The 25,980-nt window shown below is 39.5% G+C and overlaps 1 protein-coding gene across 2 annotated transcripts in view; it reads right to left on the bottom strand.

The window, feature by feature from the left end:
• LOC150081136 (DGAT1/2-independent enzyme synthesizing storage lipids-like) overlaps positions 1 to 25,980 on the bottom strand; it is a 199,629-nt gene that overhangs the window by 152,973 nt on the left and 20,676 nt on the right. The window contains exon 2 of one of the 2 annotated variants that reach the window (XM_090380602.1): positions 1,403 to 1,610. In XM_090380602.1, coding sequence (XP_090236728.1) covers positions 1,403 to 1,504 — 102 coding nt within the window. In that variant the 5' untranslated portion in view covers positions 1,505 to 1,610. Of the gene's footprint in view, positions 1 to 1,402; positions 1,611 to 25,980 lie in introns of those variants that run through there. The other variant, XM_090380603.1, reaches the window with a different exon arrangement.

Here is a 25,980-nt window from a genome sequence, read left to right as displayed (position 1 = left end):
CTGATGGGTATAATGAACCACACACACGGCTCTGTTTATCCATTATTTTTTGACTGAAAGACAAGTCATATGCTGAGTACTATTTGCAGAGAGAGAGAGAGAGAGAGATATATACATTGTGCTGCCACTTTATTAGGTACACCTACCTAGTAGCGTGTTGAGCCTCCTTTTGCCTTCAAAACAGCCTGAATTCATCTAGGCATGGATTGGACAAGATGCTGAAAATGTGCAAGAATGGAGTACCATTCAGACATGAGTATGTCACGCAGCTCCTTGAGATTCAATGGAGGTGTAGGCCTGCAGCGAACAGCCCTTTCCAGCTCATCCCAAAGATGTTCAATAGGATTGAGATCTGTGGACTGAGAAGGCCACCGCAGCAAAGAAAAGTCATTATCAGGTTCCTGGAACCATTCCATAGTGATTCAGGCTTTGTGCACTGGTGCATTATCATGCTGGAAATAACCATCTGACTGAGGATAAACTGTCAACATGAACAGATGCACTTAGTCGGCAACGATGTTTAGGTATGATATGGCATTCAGACATGAATCTATGGGTATCAATGGACCCAACGTGTGCCAAGAAAACATTCCCCACACCATAACACTGCCACCACCACCACCACCACCACCTTGCACAGAAGTCGTCAGACATGATGGGTCCATGGATTCACATTGTTTTGGCCAAATTCTGAGCCTTCCGTCAACGTGATGCACAAGGAACTTCAACTCATCAGACCAAGTAACTGTTTTCCAATCCTCGATAATCCAGTGCTGGTGTTGCTGTGACAAAAGGAGGCGTGCTCTCTTGTTCTTCATTGATAACATAGGTACGTGATGTGGCCATCGGCTGTTGTAGCCCATTCGCGACAAAGTGCGACTAGTGGTCTGTTGCAATATTTTGTTCTGTGCACCAAGGTTGTATTCTGACATGATGTGTGACATTGTGGCCCGTCTGTTTGCTTGCACAATTCTAGCCATCCTCCTCTGACCTCTCTCTCTCATCAACAAGTGATTTTCTTTCACAGGAGTGCCATTGAGAGGATATTTTCTCTTCATTGCACCATTCTCAATACACCCTTGAAACTGTGGTGCGTGAAAAGTTCAGGAGAACTGCCGTTTCAGAGATGCTTTGTCCAGCAAGTCTTGCACCTACTACCATGCCACATTCAAAGTCAGTTAGATCATTCCTTTTCCCCGCTCTTGCTATGGTTTGTATGCTTAACTGATGCTAGAAATGTTCTGCTGCATTTATATCCACAACTGTGGTCATGTGACTTGCAATGTTGTTGGACAAACCATTTGTGTGCACAGCAGAGGTGTACCTAATAAAGTGGCAGCACAGTGTATATTTTGGAGTAATGTCATAAAAGTAGCAGAAAACAAATAAAATATGCACTTACCACAATTGGTGTAAACAGTAAAACACTCCATACATAGAACTGATGGTCAATGTACCATTCTAGAACCTCAGTTTGTAACATGTGAAAGGTGGAATTGTCCATTTTATTGATGATAAGTAGTAGCAGTTTCGTTGTAAATGATAAGCCTACTTACATAAAGGACACTAATGCTTCAAAGGATATTATGTTTGAGTTCATTAACTGTAACCTGAAGAGTAAAAAATATAAATATAAGAAAATTAATTTAAATCAATAAGAAGTGATTATAGAATGTCATTTCTATAGAAAAGATTTGTGTAATCAAAAATAACTTCAATATAATAAAAATGGAGGAAGAAATGCAGAAAGTAATTTAGCAAAGAAGCAGGGTACTATTTAAATTAATCTTACTGCTTTTCTCTGGACATATTCCACAAGATCTATGGCCCTCCTAAAAATGAGTTTTCAAATCTATACACAGTTATTCAAACAGTTTTAAAACTATTTGAATAAAAGTACCACAACAATACATTATTAGCATTAGTAGTGGCAAATAATGCAATAAAGCAAGCTTATACAGCATCAGCTTAAAAAAAAAAAAAACACTTCATTTCACCTATCCATTCCCTCCAATAGTTTGTCTAGTTCTTGCTTGAATTTATTTAAGTTATCAACTTCCACAACAACAGGTGGAAGTTTATTCCAGCAATCAACCACCCACTAGCTGAAGGAAAACTTCTGTATGTCTGTTCTGCAACTGGGCTTCCTCAGTTTGAATTTGTGCCCTCTCATGAGGTCATCTGAGGAAGAGGAAGAATCCCATCAGAATTGAGCTTGTTAAATCCATTCAAGGCATCAATCAGATCACTATGTGGGTTCCTAATCTCCAGATGCTGTAATTTTCAGAACTGAAGCCTTTCATGGTAAGAGTACAGGTTTGTTCCAGCCACCAGTATTGTTGCCCTCTCTGTACTCATCAGGCAGCTCTACATTCTTCCTATAATGAGGCCTCCAAACTTGCATGCAGTACTCAATGTGTGGACTAACCATTGCTTTATACTATGGGATAAATCACCTCCTTTATCTGTGCTAGAAAAATTCCTATATATCATTGACTAAACCACATGAGCTCTCCTGACAGCCTGTCTGCAATGCTCAGAGAACTTCATATCTGACTGCACAATTACCCCAGGCCTTTTTCATTCTCTACTACCCTGAGTGTAGTACCACACAGTCAGTATGTTATTCTGGGGTTACTGCTACCCACATGCAGTACTTTACATTTGTCAATGTCAATTGCCTTTTCTCAGCCCATCTGCCTAACTTTTCTAGATCCTGCTGCAGTAGCATATCATCATTACTGCCATTAATCACCCTTCTAATTTTTAATTATCTGCAAACTTGGACATTAAGCCTGGTATGCTTTCAATATTATTTATATATAGAAAACAGCAATGGGCCCAACACTGAACCCCGAGGGACTCAACTAATAACATTAGTCCACCAAGAATGGTATCCATTGATTACTACTCTTTGCCTTCTCCCACTCAACTATCCCTTTATCCATAACAGCAATATACCTTTAATGGTACGCTGTTCCAATTTGAACAGCAGTCTTTTATGTGCAACAGTATCAAAATCTTTCCTGAAATCCAAGTATATAATATCAAAATTTTTTTTGCATCCAGTTCCTTTGTGACCACATTGTATATCCAATCAGATTTGACAGTCAAGATTTCCCCTTAACAAATTAAAGCTGTGTACAAAGTATAATTGCATCCTTGTCTAGATGATCTTACATTACTTCTTTAATCAGTGACTCCATTATTTTCTCTTTAACAAAGGTTAAACTAACTTGCCTGTAATTACTCGTGTTATACTTTGATCACCCCTTTATGAATTGAGCATACACTCGCACATCTCAGTCCCACCCCAGGTGCCTTTCTTATGTTTAACTTCAATAATTTTTCTTCAACTTTCCTCTCAGTTATTACAAAATTATTTTGCTCCCTGTTAGAGTTTGATAAACGTCTGGCATCCACTTACCTAAAGAATTCCTCATGTGTGAATGTAGGATGCAAAATACTCATTCAGTTTGTCAGCTATCTGAGCACGATCATAAACAGTGAAACAATCAATATCAAGTGGACAATCTGATTCATCCTCTTCCTTCTAGAGTTTATATACATAAAGAAGTCTTGGCTGTTTTTCTTTGCATTCTTTGCCAAAGATTTCTCATAATCTGCCTTTGTTTGCCTAACCTCCTTTGTGACTTGATTACAGAATAGTTTATATTTATATCTGCCATAGGCTTCTGTGTCTCCTAATGATTTATATTCATCTCATGCATTTTGCTTCTCTGCCACGAGTCTCATTAATTCATCTGACATCCATTTAGGCCTAAAACCTTGAACTATTCTTTAGTTAGTAAGAAAATCCTAGTAGCTTCTATGATTAATTCTTTGAATGCTTTTAGAATTTGCTGATGGTAACATCATCAGTTGGCCCCACTATACAGAATTTAAAAACTGTTTGACACACTGTATTCACCTTTAAGAAAGCAAAAACCCTTCTCTTTTCCTTTGATGGTAATTTCATTTTTAAATAAATCCCACTTCAGTAAGCTTTGATTGGCCCAAAGTGCCAAGCGATCAAAGTGATCATAGTGATTTCCAAATCAATTTGAAAGTGCCTTCTTTCCAATTGATTGATTAAAGAGATTATTAAAGTCTTTAACTTACAAAGTTATTTATTTTTGGCTCTTTCCAAATGCTGTAGTAAGTATTCTTACTACAGTATTTGGAAAGTACTTTCCAAATAAAGAAGTAAGCATCCTACAAAGAAAAGAAAGACATTTCTTTTGTATATAGTAGTAGTAGTAGTAGTGGCATGGGATGCAAGAAGGCAAGTGTATGAGCTTATGCAGCATCAGCCAAAAAAAAACAAAAAAAACACACCATTACCTCCAAATGCCTGTCCAGTTCCTCCTTAAATTTATTCAACCTATCAACTTCCACAACGACAGATGGAAGTTTGTTCCAGCAATTAGCATTAGCATTAGCATTAGTAGAGGCATTTGATGCAAGAAAGCAAGCTTATGCAGCATCAGCCAAAAAAAAAAAAAAAAAACACACCACTCCCATTTCACCCCTCTGTTCGTTCAAAATACCTGTCCAGCTGAGCCTTAAACTTATTTAGGCTATCAACTTCCACGACAAGGGATGGAAGTCTGTTCCACCAACCAACCACTCGCTGGCTAAAGGCAAATTTCCGCACGTCTATCCTACATCTGTCTTTCCTCAATTTGAATTTATGCCCTCTCAGGTGATTATTCTTAGCGAGAGGAAGAATCCCATCAGCATTGAGCATGCTCAAACCATTCAATGCTTTATACACCTCTATCAGATCACCTCGCTGGTGCCTAGTCTCCAGACACTGTAATTTGCAAATCTTAAGCCTTTCTTCGTAAGAGCACCCCTTTGTTCCATTCACTAATCTTGTTGCCCTTCTCTGTACTCGTTCCAGCAGCTCTACATCCTTCTTGAAATGAGGCCTCCAAGCCTCTAGGTGTGGCCTGACCATTGCCTTATACAAGGGAATAATCACCTCCTTATCCCTGCTAGAAAAATTCCTATATATCATTGACAATACGCCATGAACTACTCTTGCAGCCTGTCTGCACTGCTCAGAGAACTTCATATCTGCCTGCACAACCACCCCCAGGTCCCTTTCATTCTCTACCACTGTCAGTGTAATACCACAGAGTTGATACGTTGCTCTGGGGTTGCTGTTTCCCATGTGTAGTACTTTACATTTGTCAATGTTAAACTTCATTTGCCACCTCTCAGCCCATCTGCTCAACCTTTCCAGATCCTGTTGCAGCAGCATAGTGTCAGTAGTGTCCTTGACAACCCTGCCTACCTTTGTATCGTCTGCAAACTTCGACATTAAGCTTGATATACCATCATCAATATCATTTATGAATACAGAAAACAATAATGGACCCAACACTGAGCCCTGAGGGACTCCACTAATAACATTAGTCCACGACGAGCAGTGTCCATTGATTACCACGCTCTGTCTTCTCCCCCTCAGCCACCCCTTTACCCACAGCAGCAATTTGCCTCCAATGTTACACTGCTCCAATTTGTGCAGCAGTCTTCCATGTGCAACAGTATCAAAAGCCTTTCTAAGATCCAAGTATATAATATCAAAGTTATTCCCTGCATCCAGTTCCTTTGTGACTGCATCATAGTATCCAATCAAATTGGTCAGGCAAGACTTCCCCTTAACAAAACCATGCTGTGTCCGAGCTATAACTGAAGTCTTGTCTAAATGATCCTGCAGTGCTTCTTTAACTAGTGCCTCCATTAATTTTCCTGGAACAGAAGTTAAACTCACAGGTCTATAATTGCTTGTGTCAGCTTTTGATCCTCCTTTGTGAATTGGGGTCACATTTGCACATCTCCAGTCTATGGGTACCTCCCCTGAGTCCAAGGAAGCTCTCATAATTATGGCTAAGGGTTTGCTTACTTCCTTTGCTGCCTCCTTTAATATAACTGGATAGATCCCATCCACCCCAGGTGCCTTTCTTGTGTTTATCTTCAACAATTTCTCCTCCACTTTACTCTCAGTTATTACAAGATTCTCTAGCTTACTGCTAGAGTTGAATACACCTCTGGCATTCCCCTCGATAAATAACTCCTCATGTGTGAATGTCGATGCAAAATATTCATTTAGTTTGTTAGCTACCTGAGCAGGATCATCAACAGTTGACCCATCGATATCAAGTGGACCAATCTGATTCATCCTCTTCCTTCTAGAGTTTACATAAGTAAAGAACTCTTTGCTGTTTTTCTTTGCATCCCTTGCCAAAGATTTCTCGTAATCTGCCTTCGCCTGCCTAACCTCCTTTGTAACTTGGTTACAGATCAACTTGTATCTATCATAGGCTTCTGTGTCATGTGTTAATTTGTATCTATCCCATGCATGTTTCTTCTCTGCCATATGCCTCATCAGTTCATCTGACATCCATTTAGGCCTAAACCGTGAACAATATTTCTTAGTTGGTATGTAAAGTCTAGTAGCTTCCAAGATAAGTTCTTTGAATGCTTCCCATTTTGCATTTACTGTTGGTAACATCATCAGTTGATCCCACTGTATAGAATTTAAATATTGTCTCAGTCCATCGTAGTCGCCTTTATGAAAGCAATAACCCTTCCCTTTACCCCTAATGGTAGTTACCTCTTTGAGTAAATCCCACTTCAGCACACTGTGATCACTGCCACCTAGTGGTTCATTTATCTGCAGATTCTTAATGCATGAAGAATCACTGCTGATAATCAAATCAAGAGTATTCCTCCCTCTAGTTGCCTCCCGAACATGCTGATGTAGAAAACAATCATCCAATAAATCCACAAAAGCCTTGCTAGTGTGTGAGTGACCAGCCCACAAATTCCAGTCAGTATCTGGGAAATTAAAATCTCCCATTATAAGACTCTCTGATTTACTGGCCCACTCTATTTCCCTGTACAGTTTCTTATTATACTCATCAGAGTCATTAGGCCCATAGCACACTCCTACTCTCAATTTTGATCTCCCAATGCTTATGTCACACCAAACTGACTCAACACTGCACTGTCCAGCGATGTCCACTGGCTTCACTTCCTTGGATTTTATGTATTTCTTAACTAATAGCATAACCCCTCCTCCCTTCCTATCCAGTCTATCTTTTCTGTAGACATTGTACTCCCCAAATTCCAGTTCTGCATTCCTTATATCTGTGTGACACCAAGTCTCTGATATCCCAACAATATCTGCCTTTGATGTTTTGAGCAATACCTCAAATTCATCAAATTTATTTATTAAACTCCTAGCATTGGTGTACAAGCAAGTATACATGCACCTATTTCTATTCTTAGCTACCCTAACACAACCCATGTGTTTACTTGTACCGCAATGACTCCCAGCAGTCTCTGAAATATCCTGAATCTTGTTTTTCAGGCTTCTGCTCATTCCAATAGAAGCAGTGCAAGAATCTCTTTCACCTCTGCCAGTGGCTACTGTTAACCTATTTGTCTTTGTATCCCCCCAAGCTAGCAGTTTTCCGACCCACCTAACACTGCCTCGATAGCATCAGCAAATATTCTTGCACCCTTTCTATTTAAGTGTATCCCATCCTTGTAGAAGCAATCCCTCCTGTTAACAAGTACAGTCCAGGCTGAAAAAAATTCTACCCCTTGAGCCTTGCACAATCTTTCCAGGGCCGAATTGATTGACAAGGCTCTCATCATATACTCCCTGCTATCGTGTCTGGGCAGAATTGCAGACACTTTCAAATTCAACCCTATTTCACGGCTTTTTTTCAACAGTGACCTGTTCTTGTTAAGCAATTCTGCCGGTCTCCTACTCTTGATATCGTTAATGCCCACGTGTACCACTATATCACCTTTTGTGCCCTTAAAAGATGATATCTGCTCTACAACGTCATCAACCTTTGCCCCTGGCAGACATACCCTGGTCCTGTTCCACCTATCCTTTTTACAAAGCATGTTCCCCGTTTCCCTGACAATAGAGTCACCAACAACTACTAGTTCCTTTGGGACCAGTGCATTCTGCCTTGGGGGTTGCCGCTGTGTTTCACGATGACCAAGTGCAAGCTCTGGCGTTGATGTGGGCAGCTGAGAGCTTGATGGGCCCCTCAATTTAGTTCCTTCGAAGGCATCCACCCTGTCCTTCAAGCTCTCATATAGGCCCATAAGAACGCTGAGTTGTTGCCTGATTTCGATACACTCCTTGCATCGTGCACACACAAAGACATCCCCCATGGCAATATCATGTCCCGTACCTGAATGCTCCACAAACATCATGCAAGCTGTGCATTTTAGAAGGCTGAGACTCAGAAGGCAACTGCACCCCTCAGTTCTCCTCTGAGCCACAGCACTTCCATTAGCTTGAGCCTTTTGTTTTGCTGCTCTGGTCTGAGTCATGATTACTTTTAATTTAAATAAAATTTCAATTTCAGTTTATAACCCTAACTTATCTCCCAACACAGCTATAACGGGATATATATTTTTAGCGTCAAGTATTAATCAATCAGTCAAGTATTAATTATCTCCGAGTTCCCTTTATATAACTTCCGTATCAGTTATGTATTAATTAATTATACGTATTTATTAGATTACGTTTGTAATCTAAGTCGGTATATGTATTTAGTTAAAAGTGCAATTTAAATGCCAACGAAGTTGAACAAGTTTAATGGATTTTACCGATCGCTGAAAATATTATAACGTATACTATACTAACGCTATCTAGGTTCGATATATAACGATCGTATGACAAAGACAAAGGCGGAAGTTACGAACGGTAATCTATGGACACTTAAGTATTAATTAACTTTCAAATCTCGCTGTCCCAATTCAGAATAAACCAACGATCCTTACTAGGTCTATAAGCTACTTACAAAAAATAATTTGATGTAAAAGATATTCAATAAGCGGCTAAATTTGGCTAAAAAAACTTCTCGTTCAGCGGAGTTGTAACTTGTAACACGTGGATTTGATACCCTTACCGATACTTTTATGCAATTACAAGGCCGAGTAAAGAATAAATACACCAGATTAATCAGAAATATCACAGAATAATGCTATACTACTAAATTTAAATCAAAAGTTTTAGAAAAACAATAATTTCAAATCAATAAATAAGAAAAATCCACTTAGCGGCTTTGAACATGTCTAACAATTAACCACCTGCTGGCTAAAGGCAAATTTCTGCACATCTATTCTACATCTGCCTTTTCTTAATTTGAATTTATGCCCCCTTAGGTTCGTAATCTGAACAAGTGGAAGGATCCCATCAGAATTCAGCGTGCTCAACCTATTCAAGGCCTTATACACCTCAATCAGATCACCGCACAGGTGCCTAGTCTCTAGCCACTGCAACTTAAGCCTCTCTTGGTAAGAGGATCCCTTCATTCCCCTCACCAATCTTGTTGCCCTTCTCTGTACACGCTCAAGCAAATCGACATCCTTCCTAAAATGAGGCCTCGAGACCTGTACGCAGTACTCAAGGCATGGCCTGACCATTGCCTTATACAGAGGGACAATCACCTCCTTTTCCCTGCTAGCAAAATTCCTATATATCATTGACAAAACCCCATGACCTGCCCTGGCAGCCTATCTGCATTGCTCAGAAAACTTCATATCTGACTGCACAATTACTCCCAGGTCTTTTTCATTTTCTACCACCTTAAGTGTAGTACCACAGTTAGTACTTTTCTCTCAGGTTACATCTACCCATATGCAGTACTTTGCATTTGTCAAGGTTAAACTTCAGTTGTCACTTCTTAGCCCATCTGCCCAAATTATCTAGATCCTGTTGCAGTAGCACAATGCCATTACTTTACAATGCCATTAACAACCCTGCCGATCTTTGTATCATCTGCAAACTTCAACACTAAGCCTGATATACCTTCGTCAATATCATTGATAAATATACAAAACAACAGTGGACCCAACACCGAACCCTGTGGGACTCCACTAATAACATTAGTCCACGAAGAGCAGCACCCATTAATTACCACCCTCTGTCTTCTCCCACTCAACCATATACAGTAGAAAGTCGATTATCCGAACCACCGCCGCCCAAAAATAAAAAATTACAGTATCTACTTTTAGTGCACTGGTTGTTATGTTGAAATATTACCCCTGCTGCTTAATGCATTCCTTTCTGATTATTTATTCTACGATATAGGCAATATAGCGTAGAAATAGTCTTAATTTGTCATTACAGAAGTTAAAAATCAAATGTTGGCTTTAGCTACTGTGTGGATCCAGGACAGGCTCCTGTGACCTTGATGTATTATTGTCTGTTGTACCATTGACCATTGTGTCAATCTAATCGCTCAATATTCAAGTTTTTGCTCATGGCTATTTCAAAGTGAAATACTGTGTCATTTTTGCTTTTTAATATTGCTGCCCCATTGTGTTAATATTGGCATCTATAGGAAAAAGAAACCACAATGAGTTGTCGATAGAAGACAAGATAACAATTATTAATAGACTGGAAAAGGGCTAAACTGCTATATTTCTTGCTGAGATTTTTAATGTTGGTAAAGCAACCGTATCTGACATAAAGAGCAGAATAAATGAAATTTTGAAGTTTGCTTCAAAGTTAGACAATGAAAATGATTCTAAAAAAAAGGATTCCTGGGTTTTCCGAGTGTGGGCAATATATAATGCAGAGACATGGTTAGACAATGATTGCTGATGATCCTGGTTATCATATTTTAACCAAAGAAGAAATTGTTGCATTAGTCCAGGATGAAGAATGTGCTGACTTTAACAAAGGTGATTCTGATGATGAAGAAGAAGAGGATGTGGGGAAGGGGGCTCACTCATGTGGAGGCCTTCACTGCACTAGAGACTGCAATGGTATGATGTGAGCAACAGTCTGAATGCAGTTCTACAGGATGGTACTACTATTAAAGAGGATTAGAGACCTCTCTGAAAAAAAAAAGACAATCTCGCATGGTTCAAAGAAAAATTCAAGGTTACATATTTTAAAAAATAAATCTTCCCAAGATTCATTATACTCTTATTTGTGTGCAATTATTTGTGTATGTTTATGTCTGTTTATGTAAAAAAAGTGTGATTTATAGTTGAAACCATGTAAAACAATTAGGTAAGTTGAAAATAAATATAATATACATTGTTTCTAAAACGTTTTGGTTATTATTTACAAACCATTTCCTAAATCAATTATTTTTTTATAATACTTCATATTTCAAAATGCAGTAGTAATAACCTTGAATACAATAATCTAATTGTAGGCCTAATTACACTGTTTCATATAAACTGGATATTCTCATGTATGTTTGATTATCCAAACTATTTTATTAACCGAACCAACTCTGGTCCCAATTAGTTCAGATAATCGGCATTCTACTGTATAACTAATTTCTCGAAAGCACTAACACCTGACCTCTTGTTGCTTGGTCACTAGTGGCAACACTCCTACTTCCATGTGGCAAGGCTGATAACTTGAGTATAAATCCAATACTGAGGGCCAAAAAGAGCAAACGTGGGCCCCTTAATTTAACCAAGTGTAGAGCCTACATGCTCACATACTGAACATGAATCATCCCAACCAAAATGACCTGCTTGATTTCTGATTTTACATTTTTATCAATGAAGCCTCTTAACAGTTTACCTCCATTTCTTGTGTAGAAAAGCATAGAGGCTGTAGAAGGTACTCCTAAAATAGTCAAATGACTTTGCACAGGAGATCACTTTATGTAAACATCTAACCCCTGTCATTCTAAGCAGCTCCTGAAGCAAACTACCTTTGGAGACCTTCCAATTTCTGCAACCCTTAAACACCTCAAAAGGGGTCATTTCAGAATGGTATCTCCTTAATGTTCCTGAGGAAGAAGAGAGACCTTAATCTACAACATGTCATTGGTTCAAAAGAATAATGTAATGATCAAACAGGAGGGTGTCCTTACATCTAAAAGGAACATTATTCTTACTTTCAATATGCCAAACTCCTTTAATCAGTTAAAGCTGACTACCTTTTCTGTAAGATCCGAGCACTCCAAATCCACTTGGATGCTTCGAATGCCAGAGGTGTGGGCATTCTCAAACAGCATTAGCATTAGTAGAGGCATATGATGCAAGAAAGCAAGCTTTGTATCATCTGTAAACTTGGACATTAAGCGTGATATACCTTCATAATATCATTCATAAACATAGAAAACAACAATGGGCCAAACACGAACACTCGGGGACTCCACTAATAACATTAGCATTAGTAGAGGCATATGATGCAAGAAAGCAAGCTTATTCAGCATCAGCCAAAAAAAAAAAAAAAAAAAAAAAACACACACACACCACTCCCATTTCACCTCTCCGTTCGTTCGAAATACTTGTCCAGTTGAGCTTTAAATTTGTTTAGGTTATCAACTTCAACAACAAGTGATGGAAGTCGGTTCCACCAACCAACCACCCGCTGGCCAAAGGCAAATTTCCGCACATCTATCCGACATCTGTCCTTCCTCAATTTGAATTTATGCCCTCTGAGGTGATTATTCTGAGCAAGATGAAGAATCCCATTGGCATTGAGCATGCTCAAACCATTCAAAGCCTTATACACCTCTATCAGATCACCTCGCCGGTGCCTAGTATCCAGACTCTGTAATTTGCAAAACTTAAGCCTTTCTTTGTAAGCGCAACCCTTTGTTCCATTCACTAATCTTGTTGCCCTTCTCTGTACCCATTCCAGCTGCTCTACATCCTTCTTGAAATGAGGCCTCCAGACCTGTATACAGTACTCAAGATGTGGCCTAACCATTGCCTTATACAAGGGAATAATCACCTCCTTATCCCTGCTAGAAAAATTCCTGTATATCATTGACAAGACACCATGAGCTACTCTTGCAGCTCGTCTGCAATGCTCAGAGAACTTCATATCTGCCTGCACAATTACCCCCAGGTCCTTTTCATTCTCCACCACTGTCAGTGTAGTACCGCAGAGTTGATACGTTGCTCTGGGGTTACTGTTTCCCATATGTAGTACTTTACATTTGTCAATGTTAAACTTCATTTGCCACCTCTCAGCCCATCTGTTCAACCTTTCCAGATCCTGTTGCAGCAGCATAGCATCAGTAGTGTCCTTAACAACCCTGCCAACCTTTGTATCATCTGCAAACTTGGACATTAAACTTGATATCCCATCATCAATATCATTCCTAAACACCGAAAACAACAACGGACCCAACACTGATCCCTGAGGAACTCCACTAATAACATTAGTCCACGTTGAGCAGTGTCCATTGATTACCACTCTCTGTCTTCTGCCACTCAACCATCCCCTTATCCATAGCAGCAATTCGCCTCCAATGCCACACTGCTCCAATTTGTGCAGCAGTCTTCCATGTGCAACAGTACCAAAAGCCTTTCTAAGATCCAAATATATAATATCAAAGTTATTCCCTGCATCCAGTTCTTTTGTGACTACATCATAGTATCCAATCAAATTGGTCAGGCAAGACCTGCCCTTAACAAAACCATGCTGCGTCTGAGCTATAACTGAATTCTTGTCTAGATGATCCTGCACTGCTTCTTTAACCAGTGCTTCCATTAATTTACCTGAAACAGAAGTTAAACTAACAGGTCTATAATTACTTGTGTCAGCCTTTGATCCTCCTTTGTGGATTGAGGTTACATTTGCACATCTCCAGTTTATGGGTACCTCCCCTGAGTCCAAAGAAGCTCTCATAATTATGGCTAGGGGTTTGCTTACTTCCTTTGCTGCCTCCTTTAATATAACTGGATAGATCCCATCCACCCCAGGTGCCTTTTTTATGTTTATCCTCAACAATCTCTCCTCCACTTTCCTCTCAGTTATTACAAAATCAACCAGCTCACTGCCAATGTTTACTTTACCTACATCATTCTCCTTCCTGAATAACTCCTCATGTGTGAATGTAGATGCAAAATACTCGTTTAGATTGTTAGCCACCTGAGCAGGATCCTCAACTGTTGAACCATCAATATCCAGTGGACCTGTTTTCTGTTTTTCTTTGCATCCTTTGCCAAGGATTTTTCGTAGTCTGCCTTTGCCTGCCTAATCTCCTTTGTGACTTGGTTACAGACCAACTTATATCTATCATAGGCTTCCATGTCACCCATTAATTTGTATGTATCCCATGCATTTTTCTTCTCTGCCACATGTCTCATTAGTTCATCTGACAACCATTTAGGCCTAAACCTTGAACAATATTTCTTAGTTGGTATGTAAAGCCTGGTAGCCTCCAAGATTAGTTCCTTGAATGCATCCCATTTTGAGTTTGCTGTTGGTAACATCATCAGTTGGTCCCACTGTATAGAATTTAAATACTGTCTCAGACCATCATAGTCGCCTTTACGAAAACAAAAACCCTTCCCTTTACCTCTGATGGTAGTTACCTCCTTGAGTAAATCCCACTTCAACACACTGTGATCACTGCCACCTAGTGGTTCATTTATCTGCAGATTCTTAATGCATGAAGAATCACTACTGATAATCAGATCAAGAGTATTGCTCCCTCTTGTTGCCTCACGAACATGCTGATGTAGAAAACAATCATCCAATAAATCCACAAAAGCCTTGCTGGTATGCGAGTGACCAACCCACAAATTCCAGTCGATATCTGGGAAATTAAAATCCCCCATTATAAGACTCTCTGATTTACTGGCCCACTCTATTTCCCTGTACAATATCTTATTATACTCATCAGAGTCATTAGGCCTATAGCACACTCCTACTCTCAATTTTGATTTCCCTATGCTTATGTCACACCAAACTGACTCGACACTGCCCTGTCCATCGATGTCAACTGGCTTCACTTCCTTGGACTTTATGTGTTTCTTAATTAATAGCATAACCCCTCCTCCCCTCCTGTCCTGTCTATCCTTTCTATACACATTGTATTCCCCAAATTCCAGTTCCGCATTACTTATATCTGTGTGACACCACGTCTCTGATATCCCAACAATATCTGCCTTTGATGTTTTGAGCAATACCTCAAATTCATCAAATTTATTTACCAAACTCCTAGCATTGGTGTACACGCAGGTATACATGCACCTGTTTCTATTCTTAGCTACCCTAACACAACCCATGTGTTTACTTGTACCGCAATGACTCCCAGCAGTCTCTGAAATATCCTTCATCTTGTTTTCAGGCTTCTGCTCATTTCAATAGAAGCAGTGCAAGAATCACTTCCACCTCTGCCAGTGGCTACTGTTAATCTATTAGTCCTTGTATCCCCCCCAACTAGCAGTTTTCCGACCCACCTAACACTGCCTCGACAGCATCAGCAAATATTCTTGCACCCTTTCTATTTAAGTGTATCCCATCCCTGTAGAAGCAATCTCTCCTGTTAACAAGTACAGTCCAGGCTGAAAAAAATTCTACCCCTTGAGCCTTGCACAATCCATCCAGGGCCGAATTGATCGACAAGGCTCTCATCATATACTCCCTCCTATCGTGTCTGGGCAGAATTGCAGACACTTTCAAATTCAACCCTAATTCCCGGCTTTTTTTCAACAGTGACCCGTACTTGCTAAGTAATTCCGCCGGTCTCCTACTCTTAATATCATTAGTGCCAACGTGTACAACTATATCACCTTTTGTGCCCTTAAAAGATGATATCCGCTCTACAACGTCATCAACCTTTGCCCCTGGCAGACATACCGTGGTCCTATTCCACCTATCCTTTTTACAAAGCATGTTCCCTGTTTCCCTGACAATAGTCACCAACAACTACTAGTTCCTGTGGGACCAGCGCATTCCAACACAAAGAGCAGTGTCCATTGATTACCACTCTGTCTTCTCCCATTCAACATCCCTTTATCCATAGCAGCAACTTGCCCTTAATGCCATACTGCTCCAATTTGTAAAGCGGTCTTCCGTGTGCAACAGTATCAAAAACTTTCCTGAAATCCAAGTATAATATCATATCAAAATTATTTTTCGCATCCAGTTCCTAAAATGAGGCCTCCAGACCTGTATGCAGTACTAAAGGTGTGGCCTGACCATTGTTTTATACAAAGGGATAATCACCTCCTTATCTCTGATAGCAAAATTCCCATATATCATTTACAAGACCCCATGAGCTGCTCTGGCAGCATATCTGCACGGCTCAGAAAACTTCATATATAACTGTGCAATTACTCCCAGGTTTTTTTTCATTCTCAACTGCCCAGAATTTAGTACTGCACAGTTGATACATTATTTTGTTGTTACTGCTTCTCATATGCTTCTCTTCTGACATTCAAAGCATCCAAGTGGATGCTTTGAATGCCAGAAGTGTGGGCATTCTCAAACAGCATTAGCATTAGCAGAGGCATATGATGCAAGAAAGCAAGCTTATATATAGCATCAGCCAAAAAAAAAAACTTCCCATTTTTCCCATCCATTTGTTCCAAAAGTTTGTCCAGCTTGAATTTATTTAAGCTATTAACTTCCACAATGACAGATGGAAGTTTGTTCCAGCAATCAACTACCCACTGGCTAAAGGCAAATTTCTGCACATCTATTCTACAACTGTCTTTCTCAATTAGAATTTATGCCCCCTCAGGTGCAGAATCTGAGGAAGAGGAAGAATCCCATCAGTATTGAGCTTACTCAAACCATTCATGGCCTTATACACTTCAATCGGATCACCTTGCAGGTGCCTAGTCTCCAGAAACTGCAATTTGCAGAACTTGAGCTCTGTCTTGGTTGTATATTTAACACTGACAAATGCAGTAATTTGCATTTGTCAGTGTTAAAGTTCAGTTGCCACTTCTCAGCCCATCTGCCCAACTTTTCTTGTTCCCGTTGCAGTAGCATATTGTCATTAAGCATGTCAAAAGTAAGATCATTTTCCCCTTGTGTGTAATCAAACCATCCCCAAACTGAATGTGCAGCAGGAATAACAGCAGTGTCCCAACTTCAAGGGGGGCTCACTTTGCACATTCTTGTGAGTTCTTAAAAATGGATAAGAAAATAATGAAATACACGATAGAGAATGTCTCATACAAAGAAGCACAACAAAACATATCATTAACAGAGGAGAAAAGATAGAAATCTTGCACGGAATAAACTACCTGGTTGAAATTAGCATTAGCATAGGCACAGGATGCAAGAAAGCAAGTTTATATAGTATCAGCCAAAAAAAAAAAAAAAAAAAACCCCTTATTTTATCCATCCACTTGCTCGAAATATTTGTCAAGTTCTCCCTTGAAACTATTTAAGCTATCAACTTCTACAACGACAGATGGAAGTTTGTTCCAACAATCAACCACCCGCTGGTAAAAGGCAAACTTCCACACATCTTTCCTACAACCGTCTTTTCTCAAGTTTGAATTTATGCCTTTTCAGGTGATTATTCTGAGCAAGACGAAGAATCGCATCAGCATTGAGCGTGCTCAAACCATTCAAGGCTCTATACACCTCAATCAGATCACCTCGCAGGTGACTAGTTTCCAGACACTGCAATTTGCAAAACTTAAGCCTTTCTTCGTAAGAGCAATCCTTTGTTCCATTCACTAATCTTGTTAACCTTCTCTGTACTCGTTCCAACAGCTCTATATCCTTCTTAAAATGAGGCCTCCAGACCTGTATACAGTACTCAAGGTGTGGTCTGACTATTGCCTTATACAAGGGGATAATCACCTCCTTATCCCTACTAGAAAAATTCCTGTATATCACTGACAAGACACCATGAGCTACTTTTGCAGACCGCCTGCACTGCTCAGGAAACTTCATATCTGCCTGCACAATTATCCCCAGGTCCTTTTCATTCTCTACCACCGTCAGTGTGGTACCATAGAGTTGATACGTTACTCTGGGATTACTGCTTCCCATATGTAGTATTTTACATTTGTCAATTTTAAACTTCATTTACCACCTCTCAGCCCATCTGCTCAACTTTTCTAGATCCTGTTGCAGCGTCTACTGTCATTAACAACCCTGCCAACCTTCGTATGGACTGCAAACTTGGACATTAAGCCTGATATACCATCATCAGTATCATTTATAAATGCAGAAAACAACAATGGACCCAACACTGAACCCTTAGGAACTCCACTAATAACATTAGTCCACGATGAGCAGTGTCCATTGATTACTACTCTCTCTGTCTTCTCCCACTGAACATCCCTTTATCCTTAGCAGCAATTTGTCTCCAATGCCACACTGCTCCAATTTGTGTAGCAGTCTTCCATGTGCAACAGTATCAAAGGCTTTTCTAAGATCCAAATATATGATATCAAAGTTATTCTTTGCATCCAGTTCCTTTGTGACTACATCATAGTATCCAATCAAATTAGTTACACAAGATTTCCCCTTAACAAATCCATGCTGTGTCCGAGCTATAACTGAAGTCTTGTCTAGATGATCCTGCAATGCTTCTTAAACCAGTGCCTCCATTAATTTCCCTGAAACAGAAGTTAAACTAATAGATCTGTAATTAACTGTGTCTCCCTTGGATCCTCTTTTCTGGATTGGGGTAACATTTGCACATCTCCAGTCCATGGGTACCTCCCCTTAGTCCAGGGAAGCTCTCATAATTATAAGGGTTTGCTTACCTCCTTTGCCGCCTCCTTTAATATAACTGGATAGATTCCACCACCCGAGGTGCCTTTCTTGTGTTTATCTTCAACAATTTCTTCTCCTCAACTTTACCCTCAGTTATTACTCTTTCCTCTCCCAGGGTGGATGGGATCTATCCAGTTATATTAAAGGAAGCAGCAAAGGAAGTAAGCAAACCCTTAGCCATAATTATGAGAGCTTCCTTGGACTCAGTGGAAGTACCCATGGACTGGAGGTGTGCAAATGTAACCACAATTCCAAAGGAGGAATCAAAGGGCGACACAAATAATTATAGACCTGTTAGTTTAACTTCTGTTCCTGGAAAATTAATGGAGGCACTGGTTAAGAAGCACTGCAGGATCATCTAGACAAGACTTCAGTCATAGCTCAGACGCAGCATGGTTTTGTTAAGGGAGAAGTCTTGCCTGACCAATTTGATTGGATAGTATGATGCAGTGACAAAAGAACTGGATGCAGGGAATAACTTTGATATTATATACTTGGATCTTAGAAAGGCTTTTGATACTGTTGCACATGGAAGACTGCTGCACAAATTGGAGCAGTGTGGCATTGGAGGCAAATTGCTGCTGTGGATAAAGGGGTGATTGAGGGGGAGAAGACAGAGAGTGGTAATCAATGGACACTGCTCATCGGGACTAATGTTATTAGTGGAGTCCCTCAGGGTTCAGTATTGGGTCCATTATTGTTTTCTGTATTTATAAATGATATCGATGATGGTATATTAAGCTTAATGTCCAAGTTTGCCGACGATACGAAGGTTGGCAGGGTTGTCAAGGACACTACTGACACTATACTACTGCAACAGGATCTGGAGAGGTTGAGCAGATGGGCTTCGAGGTGGCAAATGAAGTTTAACATTGACAAATGTAAAGTACTACATATGGGAAACAGCAACCCCAGAGCAACGTATCAACTCTGTGGTACTACACTGACAGTGGTAGAGAATGAAAGGGACCTGGGGGTGGTTGTGCAGGCAGATATGAAGTTTTCTGAGCAGTGTAGACGGGCGGCAAGAGTAGCTCATGGTGTATTGTCGATGATATATAGGAATTTTTGTAGCAGGGATAAGGAGGTGATTATTCCATTGTATATGGCAATGGTCAGACCACACCTAGATTACAGTATACAGGTCTGGAGGCCTAATTTCAAGAAGGATGTAGAGATGCTGGAACGAGTACAGAGAAGGGCAACAAGATTGGTGAATGGAACAAATTGGTGCTCTTACGAAGAAAGGCTTAAGTTTTGCAAATTACAGTGTCTTGAGACTAGGCACCGGCGAGGTGATCTGATAGAGGTGTATAAAGCCTTGAATGGTTTGAGCATGCTCAATGCTGATGGGATTCTTCCTCTTGCTCAGAATAATCACCTGAGAGGGCATAAATTCAAATTGAGAAAAGACAGGTGTAGGATAGACGTGAGGAAATTTGCCTTTAGCCAGCAGATGGTTGGTTGGTGGAATAAACTTCCATCCCTTGTCGTGGAAGTTGATAGCCTAAATAAGTTTAAGGCTCAACTGGACAGGTATTTCGAACGAACAGAGGGGTGAAGTGGAAGTGGTTATTTTTTATTTATTTATTTATTTATTATTTATTTATTTATTTATTATTTTTTTTTTTTTTGGCTGATGCTGCATAAGCTTGCTTTCTTGCATCAAATGCCTCTACTAATGCTATTACAAGATTATCTAGCTTACTGCCAGAGTTGAATACACCTCTGCATTCCCCTCCCTGAATAACTTCTCATGTGTGAATGTCGATGCAAAATATTCATTTAGTTTGTTAGCTTCCTGAGCAGGATCATCAACAGTTTAACCATCGATATCAAGTGGACCAATCTGATTCATCCCCTTCCTTCTAGAGTTTACATAAGTAAAGAACTCTTTGCTGTTTTTCTTTGCATCCTTTGCAAAGATTTCTTGTAATCTGCCTTCGCCTGCCTAACCTCCTTTGTAACTTGGTTACAGACCAGCTTATATTTATCATAGGCTTCTGTGTGACATGTTAATTTATATGTATCCCATGCATTTTTATTCTCTGTCACATGTCTAATTAGTTCATCTGGTGCAGCATAAGCCTCAGGCTTCCTTGCACCATGTAGCTAATAATAATAATAAAAATATCTATTTAGGCCTAAACCTTGAACAATATTTGTTTGTTGGTACGAAAAGCCTAGTAGCTTCCAAGATTAATTCTTTGAATGCTTCCCATTTTGAATTTGCTGTTGGTAACATCATCAGTTGGTTCCACCATATAGAATTTAAATACTGTCTCAGACCACCGTAGTCACCTTTACGAAAGCAAAAACCCTTCCCTTTACCCTTGATGGTAGTTACCTCTTTGAGTAAATCCCACTTCAGCACCCTGTGATCACTGCCACCTAGTGGTTCCTTTATCTGCAGATTCTTGATGCATGAAGAATCATTACTGATAATCAGATCAAGAGTATTACTCCCTCTAGTTGCCTCCCGAACATGCTGATGCAGAAAACAATCGTTCAATAAATTCACAAAAGTCTTGCTAGTGTGTGAGTGACCAACCCACAAATTCCAGTCGATATCTGGGAAATTAAAATCCCCCATTATAAGATACTCTTATTTACTGGCCAGCTCTATTCCTCTGCACAATTGCTCATTATACTCATCAGATTGATTAGGCATATAACACACACATACTCTCATTTTTCCTTTCCCAGTGCTTATGTCACACCAAACAGACTCAACATTGCATTGCCCACCAACATCAATTGGATGCACTTCCTTAGATTTTAGTAAAGAAAGGAGAGACAGGACAGCATAACGCCTCGTCCCTTCTTGTCCTGTCTATCCTTTCTTTACACATTGTACTCCCCAAATTCCAGTTCTGCACCGCTTATGTCTGTGTGACACCATGTCTTTGATATCCCAACAATATCTGCCTTTGATGTCTTGACTAGCACTTCAAGCTCATCGAATTTATTAACTATGCTCGTAGCACTGGTGTACATGCAAGTATACATGCACCTGTTTCTACTCTTAGTTAACCTAACAGAGCCCATGTATTTACTTGTTCCACTATGACTCCCAGCAGTCCTGGAATTTCCCATTGCCTTGCTTTCCAGGCTGCTGCTCAATTGCATTTCAATAGAAGTAGTGGAAGAATCACTTTTACCTCTGCCTGTGGCTATTGTTATTCTATCAGTCCGTGTATCCCTCCAGACTAGCAGTTTTTCTACCCATCTAACTCTGCCTCGATAGCATCAGCAAATATTCTTGCACCCTTTCTATTTAAGTGTATCCCATCCCCGTAGAAGCATCCTGTTAACAAGCAAATGTGGAAATTGATGAGAAGTCTGATAATGAAGATACAGTTCTCTTGCTATATGCTGATGATGAGGACTTTGGTGTCCAGTACAGTAAACCCCCACTATTCGCTGTCGCTGATTTAATATAAAATGAAACCTGAAAAAATGTGAATTTGAAAGCGCCGTGAACATTTTCCGCCATAAAAAAAACATGGGCGTGGCTAAAATTATCTTTCCCGGTCAAAACTGCGCTCAGTGGGTGGGAGGAGAGGGGTGACAAAATCGCGAGCGTGGATATTTCTCGCTAATCCTTGTTCAGTATGTGTTATGCGCTTGTCATGGAAGGTTTCTTTGTTTGCTTTTAATTTATATGCTTATAAATTGAATAAATTGATATGCTTACAAAAGTGATAAATCTACCGTTTTGCAGTGTAAAACAGACTTTTTCGAGTATGTTAACGGAAGAAAGTGACTTTTATTGTGGACAAGTTCTTTTCTAACCCCTACAAAAATATGACTACGAATTACAAGGGAAATGTGAAAAGATCAAAGGCGATGACATTATCGTATAAAATTGAGTTATTAGACAAAATTTCTAATGGTGAAAGTGTCTCCTCAGTGGCAAAACATTATAAAATCAATGAGTCAACGGTACGATCAATCAAGAAATCGGAAGAAAAAATCCGCTGTAGTGTCCATGAAAACGCGTTAATTGCTCAAAAATTTTCTCTGTAACTCGTGATGTTAAATTAGAAAAAATGGAAAAAGCTTTAAATCTGTGGATAGAAGACCGAACTCAAAATAAAATTCCGTTAGGTTCACTCATCATTCGTGAAAAGGCAAAACTCCTTTATGAACACTTTAGCGAAACTGGTGATAGCACTGGCGGGATAAGTTTTTTTGCTAGCAAAGGCGCTGGTTTGAAAGATTTGTTTGAAATTTCTAATAAATATTACATTTAATATTAAATTGTTTCTTATTTTCATTCTGATGCCATATGCTTGCATTTCACTGTGTACATAGTCATAATATGAAGGTACATATAATACATAGACAAAATTTTAGACTAGTTTTTCTTATATATTTCATACTTTGGAACGGAACCCCTTTATTACTATGGGAGCCATAACTCAGTATTCGCGGCATATTTGACTGCACAATTACCCCCAGGTTTTTTTCACTTTCCACTTCCCTGAGTGTAAAAAAGTAAAGTGCAGCCATTATCAACCCACTGCAGGATGGAAGCCACCTCAACAATTCATGCTGAGGGAAATGGACCATAATCTGCCACGCTGGTCCAGTGCGAGTTGGCAGATCGACCGTATTCAGTAGTCAGGGGCTTGAACCCCGGTCTACTCAAAGAGCGTGTGCTACTGCACTCCCGCTCCTGCCCACTGAGGTCGGTTGTGTAGTACCACACAGTTGGTACGTTTCTCTTCGGTTATTGCTACCCATATAAAGTACTTTGCATTTGTCAATGTTAAACTTCAGTTGCCACTTCTCAGCCCATTTTCCCAGCTAATCTAGATCCAGTTGGAGTAGCATTCTGTCTTTACTGTCATTAACAACCCTGTCAACCTTTGTATCATCTGCAAACTTGGATATTAAACCCGATTTACCTTCATCAATATCATTGATAAATATACAAAACAATAATGGGCCCAACACTGAACCCTGGGGAACTCCACTAATAACATTTGTCCACGAAGAGCATTGTCCATTGATTACCACTCTCTGTCGTCCCTTTATCCATTGCAGCAAGTTGCCCTTAATGCCATACCACTCCAGTGTTTGTACAGCAGTCATTCATGTGCAACAGTATCAAAAGCTTTCCTGAAATCCAAGTATATGATATCAAAATTATTTTTGGCATTCAGTTCTTTTGTGACCACATCATAGTAACCAATCAAATTGGACAGACAAGACCTCCCTTTAACAAACCTATGCTGTATCTTAACTATCACTGCAGTCTTGTCTAGATGATCCTGCAATGCTATACAAAGAAAATCATCGCACTGAGAATTAAAATGACCAAATCCTTAGCATTCCAATGCGGAACATCTGGGGGGGGGTCAAACCCCCTATAAACATATTGTTTTAAATTTTTTATATATAAAAATATTCACATACAAAAAACAAATTAAATACATTGACTTCTTTGAACTAAACTTATAAAATAAAATATCAAACTTCTTAAAAAAAAAAAAAATATATATATATATATATAGGGTGTCCCAAAAAGGTGTAACCAATTTTAAATGTTTGTAACAACTGGAATTTTAATGATAGAAACACAAAACCTGCGCTAAATGTGAGAAAAACAGTTGAAGTTTTTACTGATATTCAACATGTGCACCAATTGTCACACGAACAATATCTAATCGGTAATAAAGTTCATCCCATGTTTTTTCAAGGATGTCACAACTTAATCATGGTAATTGCATTTGTAACCCTGTGCTTTAAGTTTGCAATGTCTGCAACAGGGGTCTTGTAGACTGTGACTTTGATGAATCCCCATAGGAAGAAATCACAAAGGAATAAATCTTGTGAACATGGTGGCTATGCAATGGAACCATCACGCCCAATCCAACGGCCAGGAAACTTGTCATCAAGAGACCTCCTCACACTCAAAGCCCAATGTGGCGGAGCTCCATCCTGTTAGAAAATAACCCCATTTGGCAGTTCATCCAAATGAGGATACATATAAAGCTCAAGCATGTCCTGGTAATTATCCGCTCTCACAGTCACTTCTTGAAAGGATTATTATTTTCCTATTGTTTGTATTACTCATTTAAAATTGGTTGCACCTTTTTGTTCCTGTGACAAGTGGTGGACATGTTGAATGTCAGTAAAAACTTCAAATGTTTTTCTCACATTTAGCGCAGGTTTTGTGTTTCTATCATTAAAATTACATTTATTACAAACATTTAAAATTGGTTACATCTTTTTGGGACACTCTGTATATATTTATTTTATTTTATTTTTATTTTTTTCACAGAAAGGCTGAAATTCAGTATATGGTACCCCTCGTTCGCTGCGTAACGAAACAGAAGGTTGCCTGAAAGATTTTAACTGAGGAAAATAATTGTAATTATTGCAGAAGGTAAAAAAAAAAAAAAAACCCTTATTAGATGGGTCATGTGTTTAAGTATGGAGGCTACTTGTCCAATCCGGGACAGTTTGCAATGCAGGGCAAACGAATGAAATCCGGAACTGTCCCGCATAATCCGGGACGTCTGGTCACTTTATTGAGAATGGAATTTATTGATTAAATAAACGAACTTCTGACATTAAATTGAACCTTATCTGGTAATAAAATAGTTTTGACTTCATAAAATAACTTTGAAATGAATCACTCTTTTACCCCATGGATAATTACAAAGTTAGTTTGTTGAGTGCCTTTGGCCTAATTCTTTAACTTATTATAAAGGAGACGTTTCACGATCTTTGACAGTCTGATGCTGGGATCCTGAAATGTCGTCACCTTTCAAATAAGTTTGGGAATTAGGTCAACAACACTTAATAAACTAGATTTGACGTTGTAGAGCGAATATAATCTTTTAAGGGCACAAAAGGTGATATAGTTGTACATGTTGGCACTAATAATATTAAGGGTAGGAGACCGGCAGAATTACTTAACAAGTACAGGTCACTGCTGAACAAAAGCCGAGAATTCGGGTTGAATTTGAAAGTGTCTGCAATTCTGCCCAGACACGATAGGAGGGAGTATATGATGAGAGCCTTGTCGATCAATTCGGCCCTGGAAAGATTGTGCAAGGCTCAAGGGGTAGAATTTTTTTCAGCCTGGACTGTACTTGTTAACAGGAGTGATTGCTTCTACAGGGATGGGATACACTTAAATAGAAAGGGTGCAAGAATATTTGCTGATGCTATCGAGGCAGTGTTAGGTGAGTCGGAAAACTGCTAGCTTGGGGGGAGACAAAGACCAATAGATTGACAGTAGCCACTGGCAGAGGTGAAAGAGATTCTTGCACTGCTTCTATTAGAATGAGCAGAAGCCTGAAAAACAAGATGCATGGTATTTCAGAGACTGCTGGGAGCCATTGCGGTACAAGTAAACACATGGGTTGTGTTAGGGTAGCTAAGAATAGAAACAGGTGCAGGTATACTTGTGTGTACACCAATGCTAGGAGTTTAGTAAATAAATTTGATGAATT

This window comes from Mastigoproctus giganteus, chromosome 9 (assembly GCF_048544385.1).
Source record: "Mastigoproctus giganteus isolate SK-2022 chromosome 9, ASM4854438v1, whole genome shotgun sequence".
Classification (NCBI taxonomy): domain Eukaryota; kingdom Metazoa; phylum Arthropoda; class Arachnida; order Uropygi; family Thelyphonidae; genus Mastigoproctus; species Mastigoproctus giganteus.
The sequence above is the reverse complement of the archived record's forward strand: the minus strand, read 5'-3'. Positions and strand labels throughout refer to the sequence as shown.